Below are 22,639 nucleotides of genomic sequence, written 5' to 3'. Positions count from 1 at the left end.
TGCTGTGAGCCGGTGCTGGCGATTGCTATGTGCCCGCCTCTCTCTCTTTCTCAGTGACCTTTTCCCTCCCACATTTCCTCAGTTATACATGAGATATTTGCATTTTATTCAACAAGACAAAATCTGCCTTCTAAGATGTTTACGTGGCACACAGACATAAATCAAACTCTAGGTCTCAGTGGTGAATCATAGCAAAGACCTGAGTATTGTGCATTTGAATAACTAATAAAGAGGGAGGTTTTGGTTATATCGCTTTGAATAACAAATCCCTATAGGCTGTGAAAAGGGCTGATGAAGCACTGGACAAACACTAACTAAAAAGAATAGCTCACACAAATATGAAAATCGTGCAAATTGTTTACTCATCCTCAAGCCGTTACAAACCTGTATGACATTTTTCTTCCATGCAACGTGATATGACAAATGGTGAAGTCTTTACACGAGTCTTTTCTACACAATACATTGCATAGTTTTGTCAAAAAGACAAAAAAGCTCAATAAAAGTACTGTAACTATGCTCTACTGTTGAAAAGTATTAAGCCAATAAGATTAAATTGATCAAAAATGACATTCCGATACTTATAATGTTAAAAAAGATTTAGTTTTCCATTTCAGCTTTGCCATCAGAATAATAAATTACATTTTACAAACTTTTTATGGACAATGGTTATTTAAAATTGTAATCATACTGTTGTTTTACTGTATTATTGATCCGAAACTTTTCGTTTTCTAAAAAAGCAAAACCTTTGAACAGTGGTCTAATGCATATTGTTTTTGCACATTATATTAGTCATGTGACAGGATTGACACAAATTGAAGTTCTTATTCACTCTTATTCCAAATCACTAAGTAATGAGTTGAATACAAATCATTAGAGTAAAAGAATCATTTAGGAATTGTCCTGATCCGATTCTTGACTGGAGTAGAAGATTACCGGTGAATACTAACTAAAAATGAATCATTTCCTCATACAAAAGCTCTGATATGAAGAAGTTTATGTTGTTTTTTAATATTCCTTTTCACTTTTGAGACTTGACATGGCAGGGAAAATACTTAAGTGCACTTTCTTTAAAAAAGCGTTTGTTAATACCGTAGTGTTTGGAATGAACTTAAGTTGAGTAAACGTGGAAAAAAATGATTATTGCTTAAAGTGAATTTTCGAAACTGCATTGCAATGCAAGTAAAACGCATTAAGCGCATAGAGTGGAATACACTTCAAATAATCAGTCAGATGTTTAAATGTAGTGTTTAGCATGCTTCAAATTGTATACAATTAGCACAATGCTTTTACATACATGCAATGTCTAATGCCGGACTGCCAGCAGGTGGGAATGTGGTATTACGCTGACATAATTAATGCCTTGCTAAAATAAACAACAAAACATAATCATTTATCCAAGTTGTGTTGATTTGCAAATGAGTTGGGAACAAAATGCTATGCTGAGCACAGGCACTGCGACGTACATGAACACTGATGACAAAAACACGGTGATCATGAATATCTTAATGCAGTTAGTTTTACTGTGAGGATATTCGATCTAAAAGAAGCAGACCCTAATATTTTTCTAGTATGAAACAAAAGACTTTAAAGGAAAATATGAAGGCATTGGCATTGAGCGATGCAAAAAACAAAGATGTGCTTTACACTTAGTTGACCCAACAAAGGAAAAGGTCAAGGTCTTTCCAATATGGATCATCTTTAATCATTTGCAGTGGGCTTACTATAAAAATTGACACTGATCAACTCTCTTGATGTATAGGCATACTTTGGTGAGCAAAAACAGGATGAAAAAGTGGGATCTCATATTAGAGAATCACATATTCCACCTCATCCAACTTGTCACTCAAATTCCGATACAGGGGAGGAATAAATTTGCACATTTCAGAATTTCTGACAAGGCTGAAATGAAAAGAAACCTGGTTTTCTGTTGCAGGCAAGTTCATACTCGCGTTATAGTGAGATGTTCAATGCATCGATACACCAAAAACTCTAAAGAGGCAACATCTCTTCAGCATCCATTACTAAAACATAGACAGATGCTTGGCTGGGAGAATAGTCAAAATCAGCTTTGATTAAATAGAAAATACCCAGTGCATGGGCATTTCCGCCTGGATTATCTTTTTAATCTCTTTTTGACATACTTTGAATAGCAGTCATTGACAATTTCGAGTATTCCAGATATCACCTGCTCACAATCACCCTGGATACTTGCGCTTGATTATTAAAGTGATATCAAAGCCGAAACGCCACATGCCACGAATATTACTTGACATTTTACTAGCAAACGTCATCGGATATTCTGCGTTAATATGAGAAAGCAGCGTCTCGCGGTTTTAATTTTTGTCATCTCTCGAATCGTTAGGAGACGCAGTCTCTGAAAATACAGTCCAGAACAAATATTCACGTGCCGAAATCAAAGGAACTGCACAACAGATCTCAGATCAGTGAGTAAAGTATCGCTTTCATGCCTCACGGGCTGAGTCGACCCGAGACATTTCAGCACATCGCTTCACAAAATACCCTCATTATTTGATCTCCTTCTTAAAAAGAAAATCCCTCGAAATCGTTTGATGAATAGTTAATAGTCTTTAGTTTGGTCACAACCATAATGCGTGAGCTCTGTTCGGAGTAGCATGACACCATACTGTGCTCTTGCTGCAGTGTATAGTATGCACACTTTACACACTTTACACATTCTTGCATGGATCGAATAACCCAGATTAGATACAATATTTGCTGAAAAGAGCAGAGCTTGCTGGGTGGAATACTGCACAATGCAGCGCGCTTGACTTGACTTTCCATTTCTATGTGATGAACCGGAAGTAATGTCAACCACAACATGAATATCTTTCCTTCATCTTGACCCACTCTGTCGGACTGACAAATGTTAAGACATTTTTACACAAAAATAAATGAAACGTTAATTCTCAATACAGTTTCACTACATGCTTAAGTAGTAGGCAGTATATGTTATTCTCTTTTGAATATGATTTCCTATTTGGAGTGAAAAATAACACACACTCTCTTTTAGAGTGCCTACTTCTTTTAAACAAGTACTTTGTTTTCGTTAAATATGTAGTATAAATAATCCGGACATTCTGCATTTATGTTTTCATTGTTACGCGACCAACAACATCAGCTGCTTCATCGCCATTCACAAATTCTCTCCCGTGGCCTCGAGGGATAGAATAATGCTGCAGGGATGGCATATTTTTATAGGCCAAAACCCAGGAATGAGTTCGCATGTTGGCTTACTTCAACTTCCATCGTCCTGAAGTCAAAGAAAGCTTTTTGGAGTTGATTTTTTAGATTAAATGCCTGCAACAAGGTCAACAAGCTCAACGTATTTGTAATGTTTTTTTCTACAACATGTAATACATCAGTGATAAGTAACATTTTTAGCTTGTCTTTAAAAAAGATTTTAGTAGTTCACTTCTAGAATGAAATTTTTCGGACAATTTACAATTTACGGGGGTGCCGTGTCATTCAAGACGCTCAAGTCTTTCCTTCTTCAGTTGCAAAGAAAAGGTTTTTGAAAAATGTGGAAATGTTCTCCATAAACAGATTTAAATGACGGCTAATGGGTTAAAGGTCCAAACTACAGCTTCAAAGAGCTTTACATGATCGCAGGTGAGGAATAAGGATCTCATCTAGTGAAACAATCAAAAATATTAAAAAACGATGTACTTTTTAACCAAAAAAACCCCCATCTTGGATCACATGGGGGGTGAGTAACTTATCAGGAAATTTTCATTTTGAAAGTGAGCTGCAGATAAAAGCCACAAAACCTTCATTTTAATTTCATGGCATCTCTAAGCATGTTTATCAAAGACGTCCGCTTGTTCATCCATTAGTGAACCTTACTTATACCTGCCATGTTTTAGCCAGAGCTTGTGATCTTTGCATCCCTGCATCCTGTTTTTTAATCCTGTGATCATTACACGGTGGTCATGCTGCTATCGCTTTCTAATTTTCGCTCCTTATTAAACTAATGAAATAAATAAATAAACAGGAAGTAGGAGCGAACCATCTGCCTCCCTCACAGTAACACTTCTACTGCAGAAAAAAGCAGTGCATGGCTGACAGGATGACTGGATGCAATCGCCATGGCAACGCTACAGCGCTCTGGCAGGTGCTTCTACACATCATCTGGCCCTGTGTTAACAAATAGCAAGAGCTTTACAAACCAAGCGGAATAAAGACTTTACGGCTATGGCGCGCATCCAGGATCACATATACTCACTTAACGCTGGCGTATACAAACACGCATCTTCCAACAGGGTGGGATAGCACAAGCCGTGCATTCAAGCGAAAGCTTTGGGAGCTTAAACACACACAATCACGCACGTCGTTGAGAAACTTGATGTCTCTTGTACGGCGTTCACGGCACTCTGTTAGAGGAAAGGTCACATCGCCTGGCAACTGACTGCATTGAGCTCCAGCTGCAATTTTAATTAGGGTAAAACTGTTTCCTGCCCTCTGCTTCCTCTCCTTCTGTTCACAAGCATGAGGTCGATACAAGCAGGTGAAGCGGGCATGTCTTCTACTTCACCGCTTTGATTCACGTGCAAATAAATCCATATGGCCCTAGCAGGCAACACCAGCATCTTGCATCTAGGTGAAAGGGGAAGAGGACCGTTCACTTCTTAATACTATTAGTATTAGGTCTTAATACTATTATAGTGTTTACTTATGCATTATTGATGTTAAAGCAATTCTATTCAGCAAGGATGGATTAAAACTATCAAAAGTGACAAAAAAGAAATGAATAAATGCTGAAGGAATAAATAAATAAAAATAATTCTGTTCTTTAAAATCACATTTTAAAATTCAACATTTAAAATCAACTATATTAAAACAAAAGCAGTTATTTTAAATTGCAATATTACAATTTTTACTAAAGAGACTTCTTTCAAAAACACTGAAAATCAAAACATATGGCACATTTTTTTAATCATAGCATTTCCTTATTCCGCTGGACAATTTATTTGTTATTTTTTAAGGCTTTTTAGATGCGCCATAAATGCTTATAATAAATAAATAAATGTAATTGAAATTCTTGATCATTTAAGTCTCATTTTAAGGTCACTGAAATAGTTTTACTGACATGTAATAAGTTAAGCAAATAATTTGCATTGCAGTGTGGCACTATATTGATTCTCATATCCATGTTGGGTCATATATAGACTTCCATAAGCTCTATGATAAGCGCACAGGATTTAAAGTCTTCTGAATTATATAATGAGCTTAGGAAACGGTGGTAGCATTGAACAAAGGCCAGAGATGTACTGAGAATTGAGGAGAGAGACATTGTGATTAGTGAAGGCTCTTTGACAGGGTTGGTCTGACCAGAGGTGCTGACCGGAGCGGTTTTATGTGCCAATGCCGCGCCGTTCCTAATATTTACTGTACACAGAAATCTCTCTGTTATTAATACCATGTGATGGTCCGAAAGGGAGGGTGAGGCTCATGACAAAGCTGGCAGATGTTTTGCCTGACAGTGATACACTAATCTTGGCTTTAAACGCAATTGCTAATATCAGTCACTACAGCTGTGCATCATTAGATACTAGCATAAATTGTGCAAGCGTCCATTTTACGAATCTGCCTAAATTAAATCAGAACTGTCATCCTACTTATCCAGTAATGGACTTTGCGACTGTACAAACTAATTATGGCAGCATTCTGAGTGAAACTGAGATGTGATTGAGCATGCTTTCCATTTTCACCGCAGCTTTAATTTATGTGTCCTCATTCCAGGACGCATTCATTAAAAATACGACGGCTGCGTCTATGAGTCTTTTTATGTGTTGCTCATATTAAGCTCTAGTCAGGGGACTTGTCTGGAGTTTGGCATCAGCATGTTTAATTTTAGTGGTCTGCGAGCTGTGCTGGAGGGTACGGTGGCTCTCACGTGGGCCCGCCTTGAGCTGGATGTGGAAAGGCTCTTCACTCATAACCTGTCAACATGAAGTAATCCCTGCATTTCGGCCACAGCGATACACAGATGAGAGGGATTGGGTGGCTCAGGTAACGAAAGACGTTTTGAACCAATCAGAGTTTGCTCTGTCCTGTAAGTGGGTTTTTCACACACCGTAAAATACAGTGTGCTTTTCAGAGACGGTTCTGTTCCTTCTCTGAAAGCACACCCTAAAATCAGTTCTCTAATTACACATTATATTTAACTGTTGAGGTATTGGCTCGTGCCATATTTCTTTCTTTTTTTGGCGGGGGGATTGACCAGTATTGTTTGGGCACATTAAATTTATGAAAAGTGACAGGAAAGACATTTATAATGTTACGAAATATTCTGTTTTACATAATTGCTGTTCTTTTGAGCTTTTATTATATAAAATAATCCTAATGTTTTGCAGAAGAAATATTAAACAGCTGAACTTTTACAACACTGATAATAATAAGAAATGTTTCTTGTGCAGCTTTTCCATTTAAAGAATTAATAATATTTTGTAAATATTAAAACAGAAAACAGGGATTTTACATTAAAATAATATTTTACAATAATTGTGTTTTAACTGTATTTTTGATAAAATAATTGCAGCATAGGTGAAAATAAAAGGCTTAAAAAACATTTATTACTGACCATACACTGTTTTTATTTTTTAATATTAGTGATATGATATTATAATCGATATGAATTATTGATTTTTATATTTATACACTTAATATAAAATGTATTTATATATTTTTGACCGTTATAAAACATCTTTCTATCGACGCATGTTCAACAAAATGATCTGCACATTATTATAAGTGTAATTATTGTAATCATAATTATTGTTATCCTTTACTCTTCCCCTCCTTAACTAAGTATTCTGTTTTTTGTGGTTCATGGGGACATAATTTAAAAGTGGTTTATGAGGACACTGCCAATGTCCCCATAATTCAAAAGGCTTAAAAACATACTAAATGGTGTTTTTTAAAAATCTAAAAATGCATAAAGTTTCCTGTAAGGAGTAGGATTAGGTGTAGGGTTGCTGTAAGGCAATAGCACATACAGTTCGTACAGTATAAAAACCATTACGCCTATAGATAGTCCTCATAATCCACAAATACAAATGTGTGTGTCACTGAGTTGATATCTGTGTGCTTGCATGCGGGTAAGAGACAAATGCAGATGAAGTCATTGTTGCGACTGACGATAAACATTTGTGAAGTCTATTGGCACGAAGGGCAGATGACAGCCAGGCAGTGATGGGCTACTGTATCAACTGCTACTGGCTTATGTATTTCTGTCCAGAGCTGATAAGTTGACTCCATCCTTGCCTTATTTAGTCAGCCCCGAGTTCTGTGCTGCTGACACACCAGTGAGCAAAAGAGAGAAAGAGAGAGACAGAGAGAGAGAGCGCAAGGCTGTGGGTTGACTGAACAATTAAATGCTCCTCTACTCTCTCCTTTTTATGGTGAATGACTAATATCAAATGGAGCTGAGTGTGAAGAGGGTGAGAAAAGGTGGGAGGAAAAATTGAAGGGCTCTTTTACCTCTCTCAGGCTCTCATTCATAATCACTAGCATAACCAGGGGCAAAGCTGTCATTATAAATGGGGAAGGAGGGGTTTGTTTATGATTCTGCCACATTTAGAAATGTATGTTTGTGCCACCCAGTATTTTGACAGTTAATAAATATTCACGACCCTCACGTTTTTCAAAAAGTTTTCATATTTTATGTCAAAAACCATAAAGACAGTATAAACGTATTTTAGCATTTTTGCCATGGAAGAGAATGTTGACTAAAGTCATTATTTTTGTTTTCTTTGTGCTCAAAAATTATTGTTGAACTACTAATGTCTCATAACATTTAACAATGTCTTTACTATCTTTTTGGGCCTTGAGCATGTTAGTTGCGTCGCTATCTATACAGGGTCTGAAAGCTCTCAAACGTCATCCAGCATATCTTAATTTGTGTCCCAAAAATGAATGAAGGTCTTACGGCTTTGGGACGACATGAGGAGAAGTAATTAATGACACAGTTTTCATTTTTAAGGGAACTATTCCTTCAAGAGGTGAAATACTACTCATTTGTCTATTAAAATGAGATTTAACTTAATACTCATCAATGACTTTCTTCTCCAACACCTGAAGTGAACCTTTTATATTCTGTAGTTTATTCCTGACGCTGGATCTATCACATTTCCCTTCACGGTGAGGCCAAGTACGCCAGTTAACCTTTCACACTACCTCCTAAAACAGCAGATTCTGTTGACCGCAGCAAGAGTCCTGCCCCTGAAAGAAGGGGGTGGGGGGTTGCTGTGGGATTATATTTACGACCCTTTGAAGGGAATATACTCTAGGGTGGATTGAAGATAGTGAGGAGCATTACTATATCAATCTTTAAAGTACTGCTAGCCAGCCAAGTCTCTTGCTCAGCTGTAACTGAATGCAAGTAATGCATAGTAAAATGGCTTTACTTTAATTTCATAGCACTGGTAATGACCCTGGAGCGTGAGTCTTGTAACCCTGACCCACTGCTCACCGAGGGAGAGGTAACCACAGAAGACAGGCCACTCCTAAGAGGGACAAATGCCAGATACTTGGCTAATGGTGCCCAGTACACGCTATGTGGCTTTTTCGATGTTAAAATAAATACGGAAACCGCAAATAGCCTGAAAAGTGGCACTCGAACCAACTGTTAACCTCTATGACCCCTCTAAACACTAGCAGCGCAAGTGCTGCCTATATTCTGTGTGATGTTATTTATTTATTGATTGGCTGATCACTAACATGAGGTCAGAACCTCGGGGTCATCAGACAGCAGAAACGCATACATGTGGCAGACGTGCACATATACACAGACCAACAGTCATCTTGGACCCATGCATTTAATATATTAGGGCTGAAAAGTTAAAGGGTTAAAGGCCACATACAGGTTCAGTCGCAACTTGAAAAAAGTGTCATTAAAATGTCACATTCTGACTGAAAATATAGAAATGATTTAGCCTACACTATACCGTTTAAAGGTTTATGCTGTCAAATGATTAATAATGAATTAATCACATCCAAAATAAATGTGCTTATGCGTACACATGCATGTATACATTTCAGAGAAATATTATGTAATATTATGCAATTTTTAAATCTTAAATGTATTTTCCAAATATATATTGTATGTGCGTTATACATAATAAATACATGATTAATCGTTTGAAAGAACTATCTAATATGCTGATTTGGTGATCAAAAACATTTAATCTTATATTTTTATATAATTTTTATAATATTAATAATATTATTAATATATAATATTTTAATTTTTTTATTATTTAAAAAGGTTTTGCTTAATATTTTTGAGGAAACTTTTACATATTTTACATATTACTTTTTTAGGAAACTTCAAAAGAATAGCACTTATTTAAAAGAAAAATATTCCAGTCTTTATGGTAACTTTTGATCAAATTAATACAGTATTTAGTTCTTTTTAAAATAGATTATTGACCCTGAATGAATGTCAATTAATTTCCATTTGTTTCTGATGACTAGAGCCAGACATAAACTATATTGCAGTATTTTCCATTGGACAGGTTTAATTACTTTAGTAATATCCATGAGTATAAATTTTAACGTTAAAGCATATAATGATGTTTTATGGAATTGTGTGCTTCTAATTTTATAGCAACAGTTTGGAGAGGACCCCTTTTTTATTCTAACATGACAATACCTCTGTGTATAAGGCAAGGTTAAAAAACAAATGACAGACTGAGTCAGTGTGGACTTTAAAAGCAGGCCTTGAGCCAAAAACCCGTCACCAAACGCCAATAACTTGTACAATCACTATATGGACAAAAGTAGAATAGAAAAAGGCACTTCCAAAACTGTGGCAACAAAGACGAAAACATAATTCATGTATTAAAAATTTGTTTTCAATCTCTGTTGCAACAGTTTTGTCTAAAATGACTGCACCCACATATGTACAAGTAAATGGTGTTTAGTGATGAGTTTTTGGCTCAAGGACTGCGTTTAAAAGTCACACCAGAGGTGTTCAGCTGAGATTAGGAGTTGGCTTTATGGAGACCAGTCAAGTTCTTCCCCACTGACTCAATCAATCATTTTTTTTAACCTTCCCTTATACACAGAGGCACTGTCAAGTTAGAATAGAAAAGGTCCTGTCCAAACTGTTGCTATAAAATTAGGCATTATATGCTTTAACATTTGTACTCATGGACATTACTGAACCAGTCAAACCTGTTCATTAAAAAAACTTTTTTGGTCAATATAGTGTACTTTGTAAAACTGCAGTATTTCTGTCTGGTGAAAACTTCCAAAAGTATTTAAACTAATTTACTTTAAAAGGAAAACTGCATAGTACATTCAGTCTTACTGCTCTAGCAGCTACAAAATACACTTACATTCAAGATAATCTGTGACAAGTTTTAATATCTTATTCAGTGTTGCCTCTTATTTCCAGCGTTTAATGGCAAAACAAGTCTTAATTAAAGCCCATTAAGAGATTTTGCAAGCCCACTATTTTCTGAATCAGGAGTTTCGTTCATCCAGCTGGTTCAAGGACAGTGGGGACAGATTTCACTATATTAAAATGTTTGTTAGTATAAGAATCACTGACTTCGATAATCCTTAGTTGTAAGTAACCTCTCTAATCTGTGCATTATATTCATAAAAGGTGTGCAATAACTTATTTCTGAATATCATCTAGATCTGTTTGGTTGGTCAATGGAAGGAACGTGAGCATGCGAGTTTCTCAAGAGCTGTTTAGGATGTTATGCATTTGTGTGCCTTGAATAAACGGTTTACACAACACATCCATTTAAATGTTTGTCTAGTATGGCTCTTGGCAAGGGAACAGACATCATAATAGTGTATGTGAGATGCATGACCCCGCGACTGCTCCCTGTGCATCTGAGCTATGCACAAATAATAGACACCAATCCTCAAAAAGGCTGCTTGCACAACCGTTGGGACTTTCTGTCCATTTGAGAAGCTTGCACAAAACTTCTGACTTTCGCTGAACATTGTTGGTGTGTGAAGCAACATCTCAAAATAGGTCTATGACATATGGTTAATGAATGACATCTAAATAAATGCCCCATACGCCATACGTCTGAACCATGCAGACATCGCAGCTTAACAGTACAAGTAGTAACAATCTTAAGAATGTTACAGAAGCATGGATGTGGCTGGTCCACTTGATCACAGCACTTTTTTCGAGTCAACCTGCCATAACTGACATGATATATTACTAAATTGTGACGATTCTACAGTTGTGAGATTCATATATTCTTGTTATATTGCCTGTCATCATTTAATCACCTTTACTTTGTTCCAACACACATTTGGCTTTTTTACATTGTCTACAAAAAGCACAAATGGGATTGCCGTTGAACTCCAAAATGACCAAAAACGCACCAGCAAAGCATCATATAAGCATTTGACAGACGTTTCTGTACTGAACATGAGTATTTTAATTAGTGCAACTAAGACACAAAAAGCTACAGTGGATCAGTGTTAATTTAGAATTTTAAAATATATTAATATTTTAAACTAGCTTTTTTTATGTTCTCAGGTTTTATTAGTTTAATTTGTATTTAGGGTTAGGGTTACACCTCATTTTGTTGTTTTTCTTTTTTAAGACTTGGAAATATAGCAACTTTTTTGTCATTCTGCAGCTCAACAGCTCAGATTCCCATTCACTTTCTTTATATGAAAAAAGAGTGTCAATCATGAGTTTGGAACCACGTCAGAATTTGTAAATGATGCCAAAATTTTCTTTTTTGGCTTTACTAAAGGATTTTCGACAAAGGAGGTGCCCTACCTTGACACTGCTATTTCCACTTTAGTCCTGGCGATAGCTGCCGCCCTTCGAGCCCCTTCCACGGCCCTGTCAACTTTTTCTTTTGTTTTATGGTTTTTAAGAGGAATAAGCTGCTTCCTTATCCCACGCACCAACACGTTATTTTTATACTTCCCCTCCTCTTTGTTTCCATCTGGGAATATTGTGCATCCATATCCATGCCTCTTGTTGTTCATCCATTCCCCTTCGTATTTCAGCCCGTTGGATCGCTCGCTGACTCCAAACCCGTTGCGTTTGTCGTTCTTCCACTCGCCCATGTAAGACTCAGTGGTGGTGGCGTCCACATGGTCCTCCATGGGGGTGTACTCATCGGGCACCTCTCCGTCTCCGTAGCTGATGGTGGAGTTGGCGTCGCTGGAGCTGATGCGGCTCATGGTGGCGTCGCTACGTGCCGAGCTCCGTTTGCTAGAGATGGAGGTTTTAGAGTCGGATTTACGTAGCTGGCGGAGGCTGCCGAAGAGGGACCCGCGGCGGAACAGGCCCTTCTTCTTCCCGGTGATGACTTCGGTGTCGCTGTGAAAATTCAGCACGAAACCACCACGGCTTCCAACTGGCGTGTCGGGAACCGTGTCCTGCAGAACGGCGCCGTTGCTCTGCACACTTCTTAGGGAGGCCAGGGAGGTGCGAAGCGGAGAGCGGATAATGGTGGCCATTCCGTAAGGCACGCTCTGCCGCACACCATAGCCATGTCTCATGCCCCCCATCCACTGGCCTTGATATGTGCCTTATGAAACAAAAGGGAACATTAAACTCATGTGATTCAATAGCGCATGAAGTGTCATACCTCGCTTAATTCGGTTTCAAATGTATTCACTACTAATATTAATGATAAAAAGCATGCACTTTAGGAACATTAGCATATCAGATATCAATTAATGTTTGTTAACAACTCTTAACTCATGAACCGTAAGTGTAACTAATGAAAATTGGATCATAATAATCTCTTGCCCCTTCAGCGATGCATGACAAATGTGTTTTATGTTCACAGTGTTCATCAGTCAGCCTCATCTAAAATGTAGGCTCTGAAGATGCAAAATGTTGCAACGCCGAATTATGTCATGCATAAATTACTATATACGTTGTGCATATGTCAAGGAATATAAATATTCATCCACATGTCACCAGCATTTCTTAAGCATACCTTGAATAAATTGGGTTTTATTTACCCCCAATGACAATGACCTGTGGCCTGACAGTTGGCAAAAGCATAAATAGAATCAGGAACCTTGAATAGGTTCTTTTTCATGTTGTTCTATTAAAGATTCACATAATTCCATTCTTATGGATTTTCATCCTGGTATCGAGAGCTTTATTGAATCTACAGCTCAGAACATACATCGATCAGTGTATGATGATTCCTGAATGAATGACTCTTATTAGTGAACCAAAAACATACAGCCAGTAAATGGCTCACATGATCAGGCTAGTATATTAGAGTATATATTTGTGCCAATATGTTATATGTTATAATGTTGTCACTTATCCCTTTTATCGTAATATCATTTTCGTTGTTATTATAATATTATACATTTATTTTTCTCATTAACTGCGTTTATATAAACAAACACGCGAATCAAAAACATTCAGCTCTATCAATATGTGTTCGACACCCGAGAGAATGACTCTTATGAACCGGCTCCTTTAGCGAATCAAAAACGATTATGAATCAGAAGGAGCCGTTGAATTTAATCTGACTCGCTCACTGAACCGCAAGTTATTACTTTCGTCATGTACTGAACGAAACGAAGCAACAGCTGTTACAGTGTTATATTGTGCTTAAGACTCCGAGGCTTAAATCAGCGTCGTAACTGACTGGTTGTTGTTCAAGATACATGAGTTTCGCTGTATCTGTGGATTATTAATTAATGAAATACGTGGCCACATTTTGGTATACGGCCTGCAACTGTGATACACGGTTAGTAGTAACATTTGTTTTTACAAACAGGGTAAAACGCAACGTTAGGCTATCCCTCATTTGCTATGGTCATTTAGCAGCAGTCTTCAGTAATGTCTTATTTTCAAGCATTTCTTTCTCAAAAAGTAGCTACTAAAAGAATCGTTAATGGGACGTCGACAAGAAGAATCGTTTGCTTCAGCTGCACGCGACAAACATCTCTAAACATACATTTGCAGCGGGACTTACCACCATCCCCATAGGTTTCGACTCCATAGCCATCCTGTAGTCCATTACTCCACGTCCCATCGTATCTAGCAGGTGTATTGGTGCTCTGCCGAACTCCATAGCGACCCTTGAACCCGTGACTCCACTCCCCGCGGTAAACCCACTTCCCCTTGGTCTCAACACCCAGCCCGTGGCGTTTGCCCTGCGACCAGTAGCCCTGGTACGTATTCCCGCTGGGCCAGGTGTAGACCCCGACTATCTCGAAACCGTGGGACCAGGACCCGGCGTACTCGCCTTGACCCTTGGGTCCCGTGCAGATGCCGTGCCCGTGGGCTTTCCCGTCCTCCCATCCGCCACAGTAAGTGCCTCCATCGTCGAAGTCGAACCGTCCGCCCGTCATTCAGAAAGGGATGAAAATAAAAACAGTGGTAACGTTGCCGTGCGCTTCTTCTCGTCTTTCTCTTTCATTAAACCTTCTTTTCCGAGCCAAGTTCAGCAGCAACGATTAAACCGGGGAGAATGAGTCACAATGGAGGTGTTGTTGTTTGGTATTTCTGCTTGGGCTGTGAGAGCATGAATGAAGAGGCAGGTTTAGTGCATCGTTACCGAAGCCGCACTCGCTGGAACCGCCGCTGCGTTTCACCGACTCCCTCCGCTCGCAGGCGCTGCGCAGAGCAGACACAGCGAGACCGCGGCGCGGCGGCGAAACCAGCTGCCAATCGTGGCGCGTCACCACCGCGGCCCCGCCCACTTCACCCTCACCGGGCTAAACGAAATCGGTTCAGAGATTGTAAAATTTTTTCTTTTTCATTTTTTTTTTCAAATTGTTTCCCGGAGCTGTTTTTTTAAACTTCATTATTATTATTATTATTATTATTATTATTATTATTATTATTATTATTATTATTATTTATTTTTATTTTTTATTAAGTATTTTGCTAAACAAATTTGGTATAGCCTAAGCAACATAATAAAAAAATATCCTACAAAATACTGCCTATGTAAGCATGTTTTGGAAATATTTAAGCTGAATTTTGTCATTTTGCATTTTTAATTATTCTATTATAAATCGATAATTTTGTATTTATAATTATTCTATTTAATGAAGATTATTTGGAAACCTATATTCATATAAACCTGAGATCTATGATGTATGTTTCAAACTTTACGTACAAGAAAATTCTGCATTCATTCCTTCTTTTAATTCAATGTGTTACTTGTTACCTGTTGTGTCTGTTATATTTAGAAGCAATTTAAGTAGGCTAATAAAATAATACACATTTTAATATTAATAATAAAAAAAATATCACTGCTTCTTGTGGCATTCATTTAAAAAAATGTCATGAACAGATTATCTGCTTTGAAAGGTAGTTGAAAAAGATGCATTAGCTGTAATAAAAGTATATAAGAGTAAAAATGTAGACAATTTGTTGAAATCTCCCAACTGTCCGACAACTTTGCTTGCCAATTAGCAACATCTACACATTTTGTTCTAGAAAGTTCTTTTATTTTATTTTACACCAGGGACCTGGGAGCCACCAGAGGGCCTACGAACACTTCAGAGGGTCATTTCTTTATAATAAACTACACTAATCTAAATGAATTCAAACATTACAAATGGCCATGAGGTAGGCTACAACTTTTTGTCCCCTCACCTAACTGTGGTTAATTAGCCTATATTCATAGTTTTGAATATTCTCTTGTCTTGAACAGTGAGGGGCTTTAAGACCATTAAATGAAACAATATAAATACTATGACTGATTTATCTTATTTTATTTGTTTCAGGTTTGATGCCTGATTTGTTTGATTTGTTCCTGTCATCCATTTTATTTGGATAGATGAATCAAATTGTACTACAATATAATTAAACCTTGGGTGTACTAAATCATTTTGTCAATTTATTTGTAAGCATTAAGTAAAAATTAGTTTTTTTTTTTTTTTTTTTTTTTTTTTAAAGTATTTTTATTGTGTGAAAGATTATGCATATTATACAAAACGAACTCTAGCCTAAATTTTCAATCTTCTCAACAGGAAATAAAAAATATCTACATGTTATAGCAGCGAGTTTGTCTTAAAGGGCTGAATGTAATTTGATAGAGAAGGTAGTCTACAGAGACATCTGTTGGTTAGTTTGAAAAGTGCGCTTTTTATACTCCAATTAAAAATGCATAAAACGTAAATATTCACACACAAAAAAACGAAGTGTTTTTTTTTTATCACTACAAACAGCAAGAATTAAATTTTCACTTAATTGAAAAAAAATGATATAATGTCGTGATTGTGATGTGTGTCCTTTAAGAAGTCGGGTACCACCACTGGAGGCTGCGCCGTTCGACTCACTGCCTGTGTCTTAAATCCCAGCGTGCTTGACTACGAAGACAGCATTAGTTGATGTCACAGACGCGTGGATCTACCAGTTTCAGGGCGTCGTGAAATACACGGGCACGCGTCCGTGATTTCAATGAACACTGGATGCGCGTTTGATGCGCGAGAACGCTGCGCGCGCGCGACGCACAGACATGTCGTCGAAGTCAACTAGATTTTGAGACGCAGCCAATATCTGATAAAATGGCGGTGGAAAACGTCGGTGAATCTCAGGATGAGAAGGAAACCCTCATTAAGAAGGATGCCCTGTCACAGGACAGCGGCGAGGTTGTCGAGAAAGCGAAAAACAAAGAGCCTAAACTGATTTTGTATCACTGGACTCAGTCATTCAGCTCCCAAAAGGTAAGCGATCCCATAATTCAACGTTGCTAGCGGATGCAGGCCGAGAGCATCAGGGCGGACGCAGCATCTGATCTGTTGTTTTGATTGTGACATTCACACATTTTAATTAACTTAGCATCATTTGGGTTATTCCTATTCATCTCAAACAATTGCTGATCGGCAGCATGCATGTTAATTATTCATAAAGCATGCATTATTAATGAAGCCTAATGACGCAAGTGTGTTGAATTACTGCAATCATAACACAGGCGTCTGAATTACAAGGTATTGTAGAATTGTGAAGCAAGAGCATGACCTGCTGTTGTTTTTGTAAACTGCATGAGTGCGAAATAAGTGTCTCAGTTTTTCTGTAATACACTTAAAGGAAGATTGCGTCTCTGTCTCAGGTGAGGCTGGCCATAGCTGAGAAGAGTCTTCAGTGTGAGGAGTATGATGTGAGTCTGCCTCTGAGTGAACACAACGAGCCCTGGTTCATGCGTCTGAACCCCACTGGAGAGGTTCCTGTGCTGGTTCACCGTGACAGCGTCGTCTGTGACCCCACACAAATCATGGACTATTTGGAGCAGAACTTCTGTGATGGTAAACGCTCGGGATTTTGGGGTCAACGTTATGTGTAAAACATCATCTATTATTACCATTATTAAGTGTAAAATGCTACAAATACAAGAGCACTGAAGGGTTTGTGGTGTTGTTGAACCCTCATCTACATTTCTTTAAAATTCTTTTAATATTTCAGGGTGTGATGTCACTTAGAAATAATTATGATAATAATAGTACCAGTTCTATATGACTGTCCCTTTAACATGTTTTGCTTAAGCTTTTTTTTTTTTTTTTTTTTGCTTATTTTAGGTTTTGTTTTGTTTTTTGGTGAAAAAGGCTGCAGAGTAAACAGTAAAATCCTCTGCAATTAGTAAACAGTAATATTTTAAATATGATTATAATTGAAAATCATTGCTTTTTGTTTAAATACATACTAAAATGTATTCTTCTGATGGCAAAGCTGAATTTTCAAGTTAATTGGCATTATTTGAAGGTCTTCAGAGTCACACGATCTGTTATACAGCATTTTAACATGCTGATTTGCTGCAGTAATATTTTTATTCAGCAAGGATGCATCAAACTGATCAAAAGCGACAGTAAAAACATTTATAAATAAACGCAGTTCACTGAATTTTCTATTCATTAAAGAATCATGAAAAGAAACCACACTATTTAGTATTTAGGTTTAAACAAAAATATTAAGCAGCAAAAACAGATAATAGGAATCATCTGAGCACTGATAATAGATAATAGTTGCGTAGCAAATCAGCATACAAGAATGATTTCTGGAGTATTATGTGATACTGCAAGTGCTGCTAAAAATTCATAAAGTAATTACATTTTAAAGCAGAGATAAAATAGAAAAAGTTATTTTAAATTGCACAATATTACTGTTTTTTTGCTCAAATAAATGCAGCCTTGATGGTGTAAGATGCTTCTTTTTAAAAAATATTAAACCGTATTAATTATTAAAATGTACTACCTTTCATATTGTCACGGGTGTGGTTTAGCGTAAAGGAGCACTTCGACAAGTAAAATAAACTTAAACAGATTTAATCTTCGTAAACAGGCAAAAGAAATATAGGCAAGCAGGCAGAACATAAACCACGTATGGACCTTGACGATCAGACAAACACACAGGACTTAAATACACAACGTAATTGACTAAATAAACTAGACGCAGCTGAAGACAATAATACAGTTAATAGGAAGGGAAGGTAGGGCACACAGAGCACATGACACAAAACAAAAACGACAACAAAAGAGTCCAAAAGACGTGACATATATGTAGTACTTATATTTTAAATTTAAAATAAATAAATAAATGTTTGGAAATATTTCAGTTATTGTTTTAAAGTAAAAAGATACAAGTTTTGTTTTAGGGATTTAATAACTTGTTTATCAGAGGGTTCAATAAATGTATGACTAAACAAATGAACTCCTGCACCTGAATATATATTTAATAAAAGCATATTTTAAACACTTAATTTCTGTATTAGATGTAATTGGATTTCCGTTGTGTTAATAGCTGGAATTGTTTGGTATTACAGGCGCACGTTTCTCTTTTTATTTATTTTTTTGCTCTGTTCAGTGCATTTGTCATCTTATTTTCATTTGGTTGCATTTATGTTTGCATGTACTGTTACGTTCAGCATGCCTGTGCAGAAATGTGGATAACATGAGAGGCGCTGAAGGGTGAGTCAAAATAAGATATTTTCCCTGAAGAGCAGCTCACGTAGAATGCGGCTACATCTGTGGGTCGTAATGCATACCGTATATGTGCTTTGTGCCCTTCTCTAAATCAGAACACACCCCAAAGCTGATCCCAGAAGAGGGAAGCATATACTATCATCGAGTTCAGCATTACAGAGAGCTGCTGGACTCCCTGCAGATGGATGCGTACACCCATGGCTGCATCCTCCACCCAGAGATCACAGTAGACTCCCACATCCCAGCTTACGCCACCACCCACCTTCGCAGTAAGAAGGGCACTGAGCATAATAACTTAATATGATCCTTCAGTTACTGTGAGTTCCTGAGGCCATCCGAGATGTAAATGGGTTTTATCGGAACAGATTTGGTGAAATTTAGCATTGCGTCACTCGCTTATCAGTGGATCCTCTGCAGTGAATGGGTGCCGTCAGAATGAGAGTCTAAACAGCTGATTAAAAACCCTCAGCATGACTCCAGTCCATCAAATTAACATCTTTTGAGGTAAAATATCTGCATGTTTATAAGAAACAAATCAATCATTGATACATTTTGATTTTAAAACATTGCTTCTGGTTAAAATACTGGTCCATAATCCATAATATCACTTCCTCCAGTGTCGTCCTCTCAAGACAAACCTATAATGGCAAATTTGTTTGTATTTTAGCTGGAGGCAACGGTTATAAAACATAAAAAATGTCTTTGTGTATATAATTATGAGCCATTTGGATTACTTGTGGATCGTTGTGATGGTTTTTATCAGATGTTTGGACTCTCATTTTGATGGCACCCATTCATTGCAGAGGATCCATTAGCGAGGAAGTGATTTCTCGAAATCTATTCCAGTGAAGAAAAACCTATCTTGGATGACTTGAGGCAAGACTGGACACCCCTGACCTAAGGGTCAGTAAATTATGAGAAAATTTTGTGTGAACTATCCCTCTAACATCAATTTCTGTTTTATAGCACAGATTTTAAACACAGAATCTGAGCTTAAGAAACTAGCAGCGGAGAATCCCGATCTTAAAGATGCTTATATCGCAAAACAGAGACGTCTAAAAGTAAGTAAACTTTTCAGTTTCAGTGATTCTCTTTCTTGGCATCTCCTCTTAGCAGCGCAGTACCTCAGATGATCTCAGTTATTTTACTCCTTTGAGTATGCGCACTTAATTTAGATTACAGTCTTGTTTGCAATGCCAAGACATTGATTCAAATTCCTTTGAATGTCTCTAGAGTAAATTGTTTGACCATGATAACATGAAATACCTGAAGAAACTCCTGGATGAACTGGAGAATGTTCTGGATCAAGTTGAGACCGAGCTGCAGAGGAGGGTTGAGGAGACACCAGGTGGGAGAAGTTTTTGTTAAACAATAAACGCACTGTTAAAAAGGTTTCTGCGTCAAGTTTTAAAGCCTGTATCTTGGACATCTTTGCTTTGTAGGACGATTTTTCCTTGACAAACACAGATAGCACAGCGCACTTAACATGTCAAGTGTCTTATAATATTACAGCTGTCAAAAATAAATACATTTATTATTACTTAATGGAAATTTGCTGAACAAGAAATTATTAGTTGTCTTGAAGAATGTACTGGCAGCATGAAGTATTTTGCATTTAGTGAACAAACTAATTTAAAAAGGAAGTACTATTATTAATTATAGCTGAGAAAACCTAAAACATGGCCTTAGGTTTTTAACTATGCATTGCACACATGAAAAAAACCCCAACAACTTTAAAATGGCCTGTTCACTAATGATAAATAAGTTTTAAAAATCATCTTAAATTTTGACATTTATTCTGTAACACAATTATATCTCAAACTGTAGAACTATACAAGTCCAGCACATCAGCAAGAAGTATGTAATTTCATCTCTATTATGGGTAATGAAAGATTCGACTTCTGGTTTTGGGAGTCCCCAGCGAACGGTTGATATGCATGCAAAGTCAAAAAACACTTTCATTGTCTTTTTTACCTTATTTGCTCAACAACTCTTAAATAATTCACTCAATGATTAAACCTTACCTTGCCTGATGCTGCTTTATGGTGATTAGTCGATTGGTCTAATTTTAATTTCCTCATGCCTGTAATGCCTGATAAAGCGGCGTTACTAGGGAAACCACAGTTTTACCACTCCATAAGCGGCACCTAGTGGCAAAGAATGAATTAGCATTTTCATTCAGACCAAGGCGAAAAGACCAGAAAGTGGGCGGGCAATAGGCTAATGTTTCATGTTGATGTCAACGTGAAACAGCTTGGGATTTGTTTTAAAAACGACTCATTTCAGGGATAACCGTAAACTGATCCAGTGCTTTGATGCAATCTGTATCGTTATAAGTGCTGTATAAATAAAAGTGATTGATTGATATCTTTATGTATGATGCACTTTACAACTTTACAACTTGGAGCCTCTCTCCCACTTGTCTACCCTACACTGTTATCGTAATAAAAGCAAAAATAAAAACTGCGAATAACCAAATAAATAAGTAACATAAAATGTTTACAGTAAAATTATAAAGATGCATTTAAGAAACAGTTTTCGTTAATACGTTTCATTGCTACTTATGTTTTTGTTTTTTAAAAATCTGTCTTCACTTATCATCTTTCCAGAAGAGGGCAGTCAGCAGGCCTGGCTCTGTGGTGACTTCTTTAGTACTGCAGACGTTTCCCTCGCTGTCACACTTCACCGCCTCAAGTTCCTGGGTCTGTCCCGTCGCTACTGGGGAAATGGGACTCGGGTCAACCTGGAGACGTATTATGAGCGTGTCCTGAACCGACCGGCTTTCCGCAGAGTGCTTGGGCATGTCAACAACATCCTCATATCTGCCGTGCTGCCCACCGCATTCAGGGTGGCAAAGAAAAAGGCTCCAGCTTTTGTTGGTGCCACTTTATTGGTTGGCTTGATAGGGGGCGCCACTTACCTGGCCTTCACTTATTTTAAAAGGAGACTTCTCATGTCTTGAGACAGCTACTGAGACTCATTCGGCATTACTTATGAACACATTCGGCTTATATATACTGTAACAGTTTGATGATTGTTGCACAAGAAGCACTTTTTTTGAAATCATAAGAAGCAAAGCGGTTTGAAAAGTAGACACAGTTCCTCTTTTCATTGATAGGTGCATTAAACAGATTTAAATGGCTTCGGTTCATGCTATAAGGTTTTTATGGCCATTGTGTTTTGTGCTAAATGTTTGTAATAATGTCTGGTCACAAATACAGTGGAAGCAATTACTTCCTGATTTTATCTAAGAATTAGTCTGTTCTGCATGTTTCTGTTTCATCAGTCATGCTTTTCACTCGACAAGGCAAAGGATATATAATACTACTGTATATGCAATGATTTCTCTGCACAGAAAAGTCAAATATAATAAAGCATATTTCTCATGATATAAATGTCTGTTTTACAGTAATTACAGTGTTTTACAGTGTGCATTTAGCGCCATTGTACCCTATTTTTTATATTACTGAAGCATGTTACTATAAAATAAAACATGCTTTACTTTGCATTATAATAAAGGTTGTGGACAAACACAAATCAAGCACATAGAAAAATAGATTACAGATACAGTAAAATTTACATTTTAAATTTACTTGAGTAAAAGTACAGAAGTATTACACATGTAATGTTAAAAAAAGTAAAAAATGCTGATTAATGAATTATTTCTACTCATTTCTATTTATTAATTTTATTTTATGTTATGTTATACTGCCCAGGA

General features: G+C 37.1%; 2 protein-coding genes across 2 annotated transcripts in view; one reads left to right on the top strand and one right to left on the bottom strand.

The window, feature by feature from the left end:
- jph1a (junctophilin 1a) overlaps positions 1–14,641 on the bottom strand; it is a 30,165-nt gene extending 15,524 nt beyond the window's left edge. Inside the window, exons 1-2 of the mRNA XM_043226409.1 lie at positions 13,965–14,641; positions 11,783–12,545 (exon numbers count right to left, since the gene is read on the bottom strand). Coding sequence (XP_043082344.1) covers positions 11,783–12,545; positions 13,965–14,343 — 1,142 coding nt within the window. The 5' untranslated portion in view covers positions 14,344–14,641. The remainder of the gene's footprint in view (positions 1–11,782; positions 12,546–13,964) is intronic.
- Positions 14,642–16,247: 1,606 nt separating this feature from the next.
- Positions 16,248–22,312, top strand: LOC122329458 (ganglioside-induced differentiation-associated protein 1-like). Its single transcript, XM_043225680.1, has 6 exons — positions 16,248–16,671; positions 17,058–17,250; positions 19,017–19,190; positions 19,888–19,982; positions 20,155–20,269; positions 21,531–22,312. The coding sequence occupies exons 1-6, from the start codon at positions 16,513–16,515 to the stop codon at positions 21,881–21,883; spliced, it is 1,089 nt and encodes a 362-aa protein (XP_043081615.1). The 5' UTR covers positions 16,248–16,512; the 3' UTR covers positions 21,884–22,312.
- The last annotated feature ends 327 nt before the right edge of the window (positions 22,313–22,639 follow it).

This window comes from Puntigrus tetrazona, chromosome 24, assembly GCF_018831695.1.
Source record: "Puntigrus tetrazona isolate hp1 chromosome 24, ASM1883169v1, whole genome shotgun sequence".
Lineage (NCBI taxonomy): Eukaryota > Metazoa > Chordata > Actinopteri > Cypriniformes > Cyprinidae > Puntigrus > Puntigrus tetrazona.
This window is presented reverse-complemented; position numbering and strand designations above follow the sequence as displayed.